General features: G+C 41.3%; 2 protein-coding genes and 1 non-coding gene across 4 annotated transcripts; 2 read left to right on the top strand and 1 right to left on the bottom strand.

Moving 5' to 3' along the window:
- Positions 1–918: 918 nt before the first annotated feature.
- LOC121180830 (WD40 repeat-containing protein SMU1-like) lies at positions 919–7,484 on the bottom strand. The gene is made up of 12 exons (XM_041036490.1): positions 7,459–7,484; positions 5,789–5,999; positions 5,546–5,698; positions 5,351–5,461; positions 4,849–4,971; positions 4,248–4,367; positions 3,925–4,041; positions 3,571–3,698; positions 1,988–2,114; positions 1,683–1,844; positions 1,227–1,379; positions 919–1,017 (listed from the first exon to the last, which is right to left on the bottom strand). Exons 1-12 carry the CDS (start codon positions 7,482–7,484, stop codon positions 919–921), a joined length of 1,530 nt encoding a protein of 509 aa, XP_040892424.1.
- A 1,455-nt stretch (positions 7,485–8,939) lies between these two features.
- Positions 8,940–9,021, top strand: trnas-cga. Its single transcript has one exon. It is a non-coding gene; the product is annotated as a tRNA-Ser (tRNA).
- A 294-nt stretch (positions 9,022–9,315) lies between these two features.
- Positions 9,316–13,827, top strand: LOC121180983 (perilipin-2-like). 2 transcript variants are annotated; one of them, XM_041036709.1, is made up of 7 exons: positions 9,316–9,384; positions 9,487–9,518; positions 9,969–10,173; positions 11,057–11,139; positions 11,259–11,508; positions 11,640–11,779; positions 13,425–13,827. In XM_041036709.1, exons 1-7 carry the CDS (start codon positions 9,366–9,368, stop codon positions 13,764–13,766), a joined length of 1,071 nt encoding a protein of 356 aa, XP_040892643.1. In that variant the 5' UTR covers positions 9,316–9,365; the 3' UTR covers positions 13,767–13,827. The 2 variants fall into 2 exon arrangements, with proteins under 2 accessions (XP_040892643.1, XP_040892644.1); XM_041036710.1 differs by having other exon boundaries at positions 11,640–11,786; positions 13,425–13,689.
- The last annotated feature ends 395 nt before the right edge of the window (positions 13,828–14,222 follow it).

The raw sequence follows: 14,222 nt of genomic DNA, 5'->3' as shown, positions 1-14,222 counted from the left end.
ATGGCACAAGAAAGTTCAAATAATAAATACTGGTCAAGGAAGTAGCTGTTTCTCGCAGGCATTCATGCCTCACTGATGCACAGGAACACCACTTACAGTTAATGGAACAAGATGACAGTGAAGTGACCACGTTAAACACATTTATTATTTACACATAGATACAGAATGTGTCACTGGAGCTCCGTTGAGGTTTATCATTAGTCATCATGCATATTTTGAAGGAGTACTAAAAGTATTGTAGAGCCACATTTAGACAGTTTAACTGAGGTAGCATGCAGAGAACACAGAGGACAAAACAAGTCATTACATCTGAATCCGAATCATTGAATCAAAGTTACAAAAGTATTATTAGAAACTGAACGCTGACAAATCATATACCTGATATTGTTTGTTTAAGCCCAAACACGAGGCAGTTTTTATTATAAATATTTTCACGACAGTTCACCATCATGCATTTTCATGTCTAATTAAGACAGAAGAGATGAAAATGGGGATTCAAACTGCACTGGTGAAGTTGGATCCATGAGGAAGAGTGTGTACAGTATGGAGGTCCTAGACAGCAATGCAAAAGTTAATTAAGCAAAGAGCTTAAAATTTATCAATCAACTTAGAAATAATTGGCAAACAGATATATTAAAAAACCTATCTAGATGAAATTTATAACTGAGTTTAACATTATGCTGAAAGGATATTTCTTATTGTCAATAAATTCAATGACAAGACCAAAACAAACAATGAACTGTTTTATCATTTACTGATGGATTGATACATCCATTTGGAAGTTGTTTTATTACCTGATACTTTTTTTAATGCACAATTAAGCAAAATAATTAATTAAATTAAACAGAAGTTAATGAATTGCTTTATAACCGTGTGTGTTGCCCTCTAGGTCCTCCATATTACGATGCAGGTGACACTTCAGGGTTTCCATAGCCTCAGGAGGCCATCCTCGCTGTATGTGGCGATCAGATTCTCATGTGGATGGTGAGCAATGCCAATGACATCTTTCTCGTGAACCTGTGGGTGCAGAGGAACACAGATCACCACACATTCTCCGTTTCCCTTCAGCCTTATTCTGCAGCAATGACACAGTCACAGTATCAGGTCAGGTGGATGGGAAACACTGGCAGCCTGGTCTCTTTTTTAAAAAAACAAATTTTGTGAGTGGATGAACTGCCACCTCTGACAGAGTTTGATAATGAGTGAATATTAGCAGCAGAGCTTACAGTCAGCGTTTTTTCCAGCCTTCCCGTCGTATAGTTGAAGCAGTACAGCACCAAGTCCTCTCCCACACAGTAAATCCACTCTCCGCGGGGTGACAGGGTGCAACACACAAAGTCTGTTCCTTCCTTTCTATCTGAGCTGAAGGTCTTCACAGTCTGGAAAGAGAGAGGAAAGAGAGGAGATGACATTTAGCCCCTACAAAGATGTTTGGGTGTCTTGTGGCTGCTGGCATAACTAAAATACCTATAAAGGAAAAGACTATGATAAATAATGCAGTAAATACAAATACACCTATTTGTTTTCTTTCCAAAAATTAAACGAGAGAGTTGATACTGTGAGTTCAGTATGAAGCTGGAGCAGCCGGTAAGCATGAAGATTGTAAATTGTAGGTTTTATGTTTAGTTTTTTTGTACGGATTGAACAAAGCTTTTAGCTTTTTAGCTTTTAGCTTGTCTCACCTGACCGTGCATGTTCATGATGACCACCTTGTTGGAGTGGTTACAAACCACAAAGTACTCTGGGTTTTGGGGTAGAGGAATCACATTGTTGACGGGGACCTCTGATGCCCGGGACAGTGATTTGAAAGTGTGGATGTATTCACAGGTCTTTGTGTTCCAGATCTAGAAAATACACCGGGAATAATCCCACTGTGAGACACATTTCCTGTATATTACAGCACTTTCCCAACTACACAATAAGAGTGATGCAGCACAGACCTGAGTTTCAGTCATTTAATTTGTAACAATGTAACTGCTCATTGTACCTTAACAGTGCCATCGGATGAGGCACTGATGATGTGAAATCCATCTTGAGTGAAAGATGCATCATTTACAAAGGATGAATGGCCATTTAACTCCTTTAGTGTCTTGCCTGACCTCAGTTCATGGATTCTGAAAATGACAATAGTGGATAATTGACTGACATAAAAGCTGTTAAAAATACTAAAATCAAATAAAACAGCAGCTCTGACTCATTAAGAGATCCACCCCTGTTCAACTCAAGAGAGGGGATTTTTCCTGAGAGCAGACAAAACGTGTTGCTGAGCTGCAGATGTTATTTTTAGCTCTTGGGGAGTGACTGGGTGCAGATTAGCTAAACCATGACAAAACGCCTAATGCTCACTGATTCACTCCGTCTCTGAGAGGATGATTTAGCGTACGTAAACAATTCAGACTCCCAGCCCATGGATATGCAAGCGGAGGAACATGTTGCAGCTTTGTGCCTGAGCACATGGTATCTCAGCTACACCCACACAGCACGTGTGCTTCAGCACAGCGAAGAGGCTCAGCCCACACCCCACAGGGGTCAGAAATAGATATTCAATTCCTTAGCCATGAAGGAGATTCAGTGTGTGTGTGCATGCGTGTGTATGTGTGAGAGAGAGACAGAGAGGAAGTGAAAGACATTTATTTACATTCAGATGCACAAACGCAACATGTGATATCAGGCATTGACTGCTGATCTGTGATATCTCCATGGAATTATAGATTTTTGTTTTTAAAAAAAAACCCAAATCGGTCCAATTGCAATTAAATGATGTTTAATTGGGCAATTAAGACATGTAAGAATAAATGTAAGCACTGGCCATCGCAGCTTAACTGGAGCATGTTTAAGAAATGTTTATATTATTTGTCTGTAGATTTTAATATACATTTAGATTAGTCTGCTCAGCAGACCCCATGGAGCTGGTCTACATCAAAAAAATATAATTACCATTGAAACCTAGCTATTAACAGGCTACAAACCAAGCGTGACTTTCTGAAAGGAAGCTGCTTGAAAAGGTCTGGTTTTGAGCACCCTGGGGATTTATTTGGGTTTAAGAGCTAAAGATGATCAGGTTAATTGAGATAATTATAACTAATTTTTCAACATGATATCAGAACTCAAAATGTGAGCTATGGGGCAGATTTGAACCGTTGTAGGGTTAAAAAGAGAAATAAACTGCCAATTGGTTTCCCCATCTACTTTTCCATTTGCCAGTTCTTTTATCATTTCTGTGGCCTTGTGGCAACATTTTGCTAATCCACTGTGGGATGTAAAAAGAGCTCGCTGCCTTCCTTCAGCTGAACTGACGCCCATGTGTCCGCCTTTGAAACTTTTGTGAATCTTGTCTGAGGTCAGTGAGAGCTCTCGCTTCCTCCCACAGCAGACAAGCAAAGTTTTGCAACAACACGGTTTCAGAAATTGAAAAATACTCCTACCATTTTTTTTTGTTAAAAATTTGTTGATGTTCCAGTGCCTCACTCCAAATATGCATACAAATATTTTGGTCCCCTCTGTGTAACAACAGCTTTAGATTGCAGTGTGTTAATGGTTCCCAGAAAGCACAATACTGTGACATCCCACCTGATGGTCTGGTCAAAGGAGGCACTGAGGATCTGGTTGCTGTCCTTGGAGAAGCTCAGACAGGTCACACCTTTGCTGTGAGCGTGCTCAAACCTGCGCAGGCACAAGCCACTCTGGATCTTCCACACCTACCCCCAAAACCCCCCAACAACACAAAGGGGGAGAATATTTAGACTACTGGTTAAGTAATGGTGATTAGTAACTCAGCTGATGAAATATCCACATTTTTCAAAATTTTGACATTCATGTGGCATCATTTCCATTTTCTACACAGAAAAAAAACTTATCAACATTTAAAATATACAAAAAAATAGTTATTCAGCAGTTTTAGATAAGATAAACAGATGGTCCGACCTTTATTTTGCCATTCTGAGCTCCAGTTGCCAGTAGATCAGTATCCTGACTGAAGCACATACACAGCACAGCATCATCCATCATCATGAAGCTATCTTGGGCCTGGTACTTTAAATCCTATTTCATTCATGCAAAAACGCGCACACACAGACACATGCATACACAGAACAACAAAACAATAAAATAAACCACATAAATGAATCATTCAAGAGGGACAGATATGAGTATCCAAAACTATTTAAAATAAAGTAAAAATAATTAGTTAAAAAAAAAATATATGATGTATCAGTATTTCTAAGTGCAACAATGTAAAAAATACTTACCTTACTAATTTTACCAGTGTTGAAGTTCCAGACCTCAATGAACCCATCCACTGATCCGGTGATTAAGTACTTTCCATCAGGGGAGAAACGGGCACATTCCACGTGTGACCGTCGTCCAAACTGCAGATTAAAATCACACACAGTAATGACTCATCAGCGCTCGACTACCTCCCAGAAAACACGCTCTCCTATTTGGTTTTGCAGTCTATGATCCAGATGCACAGAGAAGCAAAACACAAATTATAATAAAGTGACCTCAGGGAGACATAAAGTTCTCCAACAGTCTGCTGTTGCGTGGACTGACCACTCTCACTTATAACCTTGGGCAGAGAAAAGCAAGGACGAGCAACTCAGGCAGCTCCATCTGGATATGCAAGTGATGAAAGCACAGCCAGAACTTGAGACAAGTGCCTTCAGGTGAGTAAAGCAATTAGCTTTCGGTGTGTGTATTTGTGTATTTGTGTGTATATGCCAAATATGCTGTAGGGCTTGTGAACAGGGATATTAAAAAAAAAACTCCAGACAAATTATCAATAAAACAAGCTCTTATTTACTGTAAAGAAAATGTAATTCTTTGTTAAACACAACCAGTGTTGTTTACCTTGATGTGGCGGTACAGCTGGGTTGGACAGCTCTCCTTCTCCACATGTCTCTCTTTGTGGCCAGACGTGTCGATGGTCACGTCCGGGGAGAGATGACCCGGATACTGCTGTAGTCTCATAGACTGTGGGACGGGAATGAGACGAGGTCAACAGAAAACATAAAGTAGTTGTGGCTATTTTTTTCATGAGTTCAACAAAACAAAGAATACTAAAGAAACATCAATTGTAGAAAATAGTAAACAAAAAAAAAAAAGAAATGGTGTATTGTGGTGCTGAGGTCCTGCAACAGCTCACAACACACAATGAAAGAAAAAGATCCTTGCAAATATATTTTGGACTTTTTTAAATTGGAAAGGGTTTCCACATCACAGTTTGAATAGCAACTTTATCAGCTGGTTGCATTTCTTTAGGAAGTTTTTGGAATTACTACTGTTTTTAAGAGGTTGTTGTGTAATTAGAGTGAGTACTAAGAAGACTATTGATCAGTATACTCACACCGACTTGTTCCAGGAGCCCTATGAGGCGTGAAGGAGGCACCACGCTGACCTCCCTCACCAGCGCCTCAGCTATTTCCCTGCGTCGCTTCTCCTTGCTGCTTCCTTTTGGGTATGCCTGCGAGGGGGTGGGCACATTACTTTATAAAGCACGTGTTTATACAGGTTGTTTAAAAGTAAGTAAAAACATTTATTGTCTTACCTCTCGAGGGTCAAAGTAGGAGCATGTCAGCAGGATCTCCAGGTGGCTGTACCGCTCTGGCTGAGTCTGCTTCAGCATGATCATCGGGTCAGTTTGTCTGAGGAGTGAGCGAGCTGCACCCACCTCTCTCATTTCAATCAGCTCCATTACAACCTGTTGGAGAGAGATCCGTGTACAGTCTACACTGCTAATAAATAAAGAAATTAAATAAGCCAAGCATGAGCCGATCAATGCAAAGCTCACCTGCTCGTAAAGGTCAATAAGTGTGTTGTCAGGCAACTTGAGGGACTCGATGGCCAGCAGGACACTGTCCCAGTGGCCGCTCTTTATATCTGCTATGAAACTGTCGATACTTTCCACCGTGTTGAGAGAGACAGTGGTTTCCTCCTGTAAGGTGGTCAGTGTTCGGTAGAGGTTGTTCTCCTTGAGATACTGCATTATCAGGCGGATCACACTGCAGAGACGAGAGGGATAACGAATAGGTGGGTTTAATTTGGGGCATTGTTTGTATGACAGGCAAAAAGTAGTTGTTTAAGTCCCTGTGTTCAGGATTTGGTCATATAGAAGCAATAACCAGCAATTACTCAGTGGCAGTGACTCTGTATTTGTGCAGCATTTCTCAGTATCTTGACCTTTTAGAGGGCAGTGTCAAGTCAAGTCAATTCTATTCTTTCATATAGTGCAGGACAATAAAACATGTCTGCTGTGGCCACAGAATGTCTGGCATGATTGTCAAAACAAAAGCTCATGCCATTAAAGTAAGAGTAACAGATAATAAAGACAAATAATAATAATAATAATAATAATAATGACATAAGATGTCCAGGTCAAAACAGGAGAAGAAACCAAGAAAAGAGCAGGGATCTTGCTTCATGTGGACTTTTGTCCCACTTCAGAGCCATCTGCTGGGCACTTTCAAAACTCTTTGGTATCCCATTGTGTGACTGTCAGCGTCACTCTGCAGGACCAAGTTTTACAGTCTTTCCCTAGCACTTTAATGCACAGACATGGATCACTGACATTGCCTGGTGACTAGATTAACACCACCCACTGTTTTTATGCGGATTTTACTCCAAATTAACCTCCCACCATAAGAAACCAAACACGAGATGAGTTTTCATTTGACAACAATGTGCAGTCTACTCCATCCCCACGTTTCCCCACAGGAAGACAAAGTAGCTAACAAGTAAAAATGCACAACCCCACATCCTTGCCAGGGGTGGAGAGCTTATTATTAGATCAACAGGCACATGTGGATGAAGCAGACAGTGTGTATAGTGACTGCAAAACAGCCTGGACCCGCCTCTTTCTCTCGGCATAAACAGCTAGAACCACTAGGTTAAATGGCTCAACGGAACCATTTGAGCAGCGCCACGGGTAAAATTGGCCATATGTACAGCATACTGACCACAGTAAACACTGTATTGGCAATGGGCGTATCTGTGATTGGATAGGAGGCTCCACAACCGATCAGACGCCACATGGGTGCACAAACTGTACGCAGACAATAAATGACCTCGCCATAGAAAAAGAAAGATTCTTTAAATTAAACATTTAAGCACGTCATACACTAGCAAATATTCTCACAAATTTATTATCCGAATGAACTTTTTAGACTGACGCAAACACCACAAGAAAATTATAATTATCCAAAGGAATATCAGTGAAGCCATAAACAGAACGTACAATCTTCAAACTTAATGCGTAATGTGTAAGGTTATCCACAACAGACCCACACACTCTTTAATGTTTAGAAAAACAAACAAACAAATGATTTCGTTTTGCATAGCCTATGTGGTTTTATCATGATTACTTTTCAATTAGCATCCCGGTACCATCACTGAAAACTTGTTTTTAAAAAACATAATAAAAATAAAATAAAATAAAATAAAACTAAAGGAAAGCGCACTTACTCCGCGGGCTCCATCTCCACTGCCATGCTGATGTTGTCTCCTGCTGTTGCCGCACCGGACTGACGGTGTGGCGGCTCGGCTCGGGCTCGCTAGAGCCACGTGAAAACCGTGTGCTGAGGACCACCCACTACACGTGCTTCTCTTGTGTCTCCAGTATTTTTTTTATTTATTTCTTTTTTTTTTCAGTCGCAAACCTTGTGACTGCCGCCGCCGCCACCACACATAGTCTCGGAGCTGCACCTCCTCCCTGACGCATGCCGATATGTGGAAGAAACATTTCCCGGGCACGTTGTCTGCGTTCCGAGATGCTGCAGCGGCAGTCAGCCACGACAGCAGCAGCAGCAGCAGCATCAGCACCACGGACAGAACCTCGTGGCTCAGAGCGTGCTCGCCTTTAGGAACCATTGTACAGGAGCCAGAGAATCCCTCCAAACGTCCTCTAATGGAAAATCACATCAGCCCTACTCATCAACATGCAGATACAGAGCTGGGTGCGTCTGCTGCCTTATGAACATCTTTGCCTCGAGTAGTGGGCTATTTCTCCAAACTTAATTCCTGTATTCCTGGTGATTACCAGCCATCACTGTCATTTCCTGTCATTACACATTGCGGGTATAATGATGTAGTGGGCTGTGAGTGTTAATCACGGTGTTTGCCGCTTCAGTGAGAACATTTATTCAAGCCTGCTGCCACTGTTCGTACCCCCGCACCTGCAAATAAGCCTGCTGGTAAGCAGGTGCACGAGAGATGTTTTATTGCTATTCTGCAGCGTTAAACCAGCAGAACATGAGAAAAACTGCAGAACAACCTTGTAAAAATCTTGAAGTCAAACCATATGCTAAATCAGTAAGTAGATTCATATACTCGAGGCAAGCAAAGGCTATACCAACACTGTAGTAGTGTATATTTAACTATCAGTGTGGTCATGGTAAATACTTCCCCACGTTTTAACAGCATTAATACAAATAAAAACAAGTACTACAAACACTTAAGTACTAGAGTCAGTACATAATATTATGTGGCTTTTTGGTAGACAAAGTAACATTAGTTGCCTCCAGCTGTAAAGTCTGCTGGACACTGGAACTAAGCAGGACTCATCCCACCCAGTGGCATATACTATGCCCTGTTCTCAGACCAGTGGTAGCAGCAGCACTGCCCCCAAGGGCTGTGTTTCCTTGAAGGCTGCAGACCTTTTCTGATTAGATTCAGCATGCATTGTGGGTCATTTCTGGAACAAAACGTTCACCTCAGTGATTAGTGTATTCTCTGTGTGCTGCAGAAATCAGGTGCCATGTTTAATGTAAAAACCTACTGAATGTTCTTGAAATGATCGAAGAGAGAGACCCCCAAGCTTACTAAGATATGACATCTTCTTCCTTCATTCCCTTAAGCCTACAGAAATAATGTCTAACCCCACAAAGGATTATACAAAATCCAAAGGTATTTGTTCTGTGGATGAGCTATCGCTGAAACACCGTGGAGCTGTGATGGCCGAGTGGTTAAGGCGTTGGATTCGAAATCCAATGGGGTTTCCCCGCGCAGGTTCAAATCCTGCTCACAGCGATAGTTTCTCCAGGTTTGATTTCCACGATAAGCTGGTAAAACAATGATTTGCCTCTGATTTGTTACCAAGTCTGTGGACAAGTGAAAGCACTTGCGCTTGCTAACCCGGAAGGCCGTGTTCACTGTTGCTTCTCCTAACATAAATTTGAATGTATAGATAAGACTTTTTTTTTTTTGTTTACTTTTTACTTTTACTTTGTTAGGTGGCTTGCCACAGATGACGCGGGGCAGAAAAAAAACACGCCTTGCTATCATATCGCGAGAACAGCGAGAGAGCAGCTTTTAGGAGAACAGGTGAGCGCTAATTGATGACCTGACCACACAATGCTAGCAAACGTTTTCCTATGAACCAGCATCGTTCGGGTGAGTGGTGTATTTTATTGACTGTTTTAAGCTGATAAAGTTCACAAACACGTTTAAATTTCAGTACTTTTCTCATTACACAATTTTCCCTCCTCTGTTAAAGTGTGCGAAACATGCCGATGAACAACAACCAGGTGAGTGCAATTGAGGAAAACTAACCCTCCGTAGTCCTGACCTGTTCTCAAGCTGCTTCGGCACCTTCTTTACCTTAGACGTCTATGTTAATAGGCTCCGTGGACTTCCTTAAAATATATCCTCTGCTTGAATTTTGTTGTAAAAATGTGTTAAATGAAATATTCCCAAACATAGGCTAGTCGGTTAAAGGTCCTTTTGAATAAGGTACTTCAGACCAAGGGCTGCCATTTTGATAAAAACTTAAACGCACGTGGACTTTGGGGAGACTTTTTTTTTTTTAATTATATGGCTAGAATTACACAATGCAGAACAACTGTGTCCTACTAGGGGTGGAAGAAATTTGTAATTCCTTGGCATCCAAACGTTCCTGAAATTAAACTTGACATCTTGACATCCAAGAGTACTGTATCTGGATTTAAGATTTTTGACTAACTGCTGTTTTCCTGCAGAAAGTACGGAGTGCAGCTGCTAGACTCGCCGAGCTGCCAGTGGTTCACTCAGCTTGTACCAAGCTGTCAGTCTTGTACACTGTCACTAAATGCAGCCACCCAAACCTGAAGACAGTGTGTGAGGTGCTGGAGAACAGTGTGACAGCTTTAGGCACAGCGGCCTGTATCAGAGTTTCACCTGTCATTGTTAAACTGGAGCCACAGAGTGAGTAGGCCTACTCTTTGGACTGGTGTTTGTGTGGCTTTAGGCTGTATTGTTATACTGTACAAACCCTTTCTGCTGTGAATGCCAGTGTGTTTTGACATGGATGTAGGCCACGTGGAAATGAGGATACTGCCAGTAAATTTTACATTTGGGTGAAAAGTAATAATTATTTTCATTAACAATCTGTTTTTTTAAATATATATATATAAATGTCAGACATTGGTGAAAAAGGCCCTTCACCAGTTCTCATACCCCAAGGTAGCATCATCAAAATGTTTTTTTTTTTTTGTCCGTCCATCAGTTCAAAATCCAAGTCATAGCCCAGAGCTCAGTCCAATAGAGAATTTGTGGCTGGATTTAAAAGGGCTATTCACGCCCAATCCAAGTAAAATTGCATTGTCCACATGTGAAAGCCTGATTGAAACCTATTCACAAAGACTCAGAGCTGTGATTGCGGCCAGGTGGTGCATCTACTAAATACTGACTCGAAGCGGCTGAATGTTTAAGCAATCAACTTATTTTACATTCTATATTTTTTATTACTTGACCGTACTTTGTGGAAATGTTTTCACATTGACATTAGAGAGTTTTTAATGTAATTTCTTGTCAAAAAAAGCTAAATTATATTGACCCTGATTCCATTTAAAAAGCAATAAAAGGGGAAAACATCCAAGGGGGTGAATACTTTTTATAGGCACTGTATAGGCAGTTAAATTTAAAGTGCTAATTGGTACCACATGTTATGTTTGGACGTAAAAGATTCAGAGGATATTTGATAAACTAACTTTTTCTAGTGTCTGTATATTTTCTAGATACAGACAGAAGCTGTAAGTGCCATTAGTTGTGGTATTGAGAACATTTCATGTCTGGAATATTTCCATAGTTTCCACTGCAAATGATGTGGCATGTAAAAGTCTTGACTGGCTGGAGACTACATTCCCCGTGCTCCACTCCCCCACCGAACAGGTAACTCCTCCTCTCCTCTTTAAATCCTAACAAGCCCCACAGATTGCACAGTTCCTCTTACTCCCAAAGCATAAAAGAGGAAAAGATAACTTTATTCTGGTTTTGTCTGCATCACACAGATTGTTGCCACTGCCAAGAACAAGATATATGAGATCCAGGATGTGGTAAGCATCACGGCTAACGGAACCAAGGACTGTGTACAGCACACAGTCACATGGGTGATGGAGAGGATGCAGCCGGGTGATGACGGGATTGATTCGACCCTTGTGGAGAGAGCCATCAGTGTGGCCATTGTGGGACTGGACTCTGCCCTGAGCATTTCAGAGGCTCTGGTAGACCAAGTGCTTCCTCCCTCTGAGGAAGATAGAAGTATGTAGTGTAATGTAGAGTTACCAATGTGAAACAGCGAAATGTCATATTCAGATCTTACTCTCATGCTTTATCAAGTATACACTCTTAATATGTATATGCCTCAGAATACCTTGTTTCTGACTCTGTAGAAGAACCAGCAGCTCACTTGGTGGAGGGCTTTGAGGCTGCGACCCTCAGGAGAAATTACCCTGCACGAGTGGTTTCACTCACTGCCAAGCTGTGTCAGAGGACCTACCACATGGTTGTGGCCAAGATGCACTCTGTTCAGGTGTGCAGTGAGTACAGTCTTTTTGAACATTTTGATATTATTCCAAGTCTAGCATTGGATGAAAAGATCAGTACCATGTTACAAGTGACATAATGTACTGTAATGTCTGTCTGCTAAATATGATGTTACAGCCGGGAGACAGATAGCGTAGTTTAGCATAAAGCATGGAAACAGTGGGGAATTGCCCAGCGCAGCTCTGACCACATGTCACAAAACCTGCCTACCAGGGGCCTGTTCCAGAAAGCGGGTTTAACAAACTCTGAATCTAACCCTGAGCTCTGTGCTGACCACCTAAGAGATGGAAAACTCAAGAGTTTCCATTTCCAGAACAGATGAGACTAAATTCTCATTTCAATGACTAGAATACATCCCAGCACATCTTTAATTCACTAATTTGTGGTAGTTGTAGTAGCACAAGGTGCTATATGTGTATTTTATTTGGCTGAGTGTAGCATATACTCTTTTGTGCGTTTATAGAAAAGAAAACTATGTAATTAAAGTTTTTCCTTCCTGGAGTCTCCACTGGTTGCCTGACAACCTCACAGCAACAGCAAGGCTGCAGTGGTATTAGTCTTCTCATCTAACTCATCTAGAGAATGAACAAGCGCTTGGGCTGAACGATTTAAAGTGTTTTGATCGAAATTGCGATTTCAGACAACGCGATCATGTGATCGCCAAAGCTGCGGCTTTTTGCGGTGCTCCTGACTGACCCAGGATCTGCATACAGGACAGGTCACGCTAAACAATCAGTATAACCTGCTGCACCTGCTCCTTCATTTCTGAAATGGCTTCAGCTGGGTCAGAAGCGGAGTTACGGGATTTAAGGCCCAATTAAAGCATTTGGGAGTATTTCGGGTTTAAGGCTGCAGACGTGCACCAGAAACAGGTACTTTGCAAAACCTGTCGCGCTGAAGTTGCAACATCCAGCGGAAACAATTAATTTATACCGCCACTTGAAAAATCACCACAGGTATTTGCATGACGAAAAAGGTCGGTGAAAAGTCTAACGAAAATAGAAAAATAACTGCCATTGGTCAAGGACTTTATAGAATTTCTTAAATACATTCGAAATCAGTTCTTTAGTTTTCATTCTTGCATTAGAGTAATGGCATTTAATGTTTTAATGGTATGCTGTAATTTTCTGTCATGTTTGTAAATGTTACTGTACATTGTGAATATTGCACTGAAGAAAAACGTGAATAAATCAAAATGGCAGTATCTGCCAGAAAAATCGCAATTAGATAGTTTCCTAAAATCGTTCAGTCATAGCAAGCGCATAAAATAAAGTGTCAGACTGTTCCTGTTAATAGGAGGTGGGAGGCAGAGTATCAACCAGCATGCATGGGCATGCTTGGTTATTGCAAACAGTGCATTTGTATTCAAATACTAACTTGTTAGAGGATTTATATGTAGGATGTAACATGGTTGTGTTTTACAGAATATGACTAACATAGTGATGTAACTTTTTAAGAAACCATAAGAATTAGAGTTGTCTTGATCTTCTGTGAAAAAGGTCTATCATGTCTTATACAGTCAATGATCACACCATGTTTTTGGTTGTTTTACACACATTGATCTTAGTTAGCTCAGCAGAAAGTAATGCATCCAACTTTGGCTGAAGTGCATTTTGTCCTTTACTTAACAGGTCATGGAGACTTTGTCCAGATCTTCAACTCTGGTTCTGAATCTTCAGACAATCTGGCTGACCTTGATCCAGAGTCTCCAAGGGCTGCCTCAGTACCTGCAGCATCAGGCAGTGTCAGTGTTGTTCTTTATCTCCCAGATGTACAACCTAAGCTGCCCACCGTCTGAACAAAACCACTCTAGCCAAGTGAAAAGTCATCTCAATGCAGCTGAGTTCTCCTCACCTCACAAGGATGTGGTCCAGGTCCCCCCACAGGCTACACCTACCTGCCGAATGAGGAGGCCTCAAAAAACATCTGTGTCTGACAATGGGTGTAATGTTAAGGGGTGTGTGCGTCGTTAATATAGAGTATTATTTGGCATACAACTTGTGTGTTGAATATATGTCCTACAACTCTCACAGTGTGGTGCAACTGAATGTTGGTGTAAAATAAAAGTTATCTTTACATGCATTAACCTAGTTTCCTCATCCTTAGAGTCTGGCAGCTGTCCAGTCACTGGTTGCTTTATGCAAGAACAGCACAAAAGAGCAGACCAGAGCCACCACTGTAGAAATCAAAGCTGGGGAAAAGCAGAGCTCACAGCACTGGAAGATAATCTTGTACTCACTATGAAACAAGGCACCCTCCCATGTTAACTGTTTTGCCTATGGATGAATATTCAGAAGCTCATACATTTCCCTGTTTTGGTACCAGTTTTGTAGTAGGAACAATTTCCCATGGTAGGATACTATCTCCAGTAACACAAACAACTGTGTGTTTCAGCTCTTGGATGTATCTAGGGGTTTAGGAACCTTTAA

Source organism: Toxotes jaculatrix, chromosome 4 (genome assembly GCF_017976425.1).
Source record: "Toxotes jaculatrix isolate fToxJac2 chromosome 4, fToxJac2.pri, whole genome shotgun sequence".
NCBI lineage: Eukaryota > Metazoa > Chordata > Actinopteri > Toxotidae > Toxotes > Toxotes jaculatrix.
The sequence above is the reverse complement of the archived record's forward strand: the minus strand, read 5'-3'. Positions and strand labels throughout refer to the sequence as shown.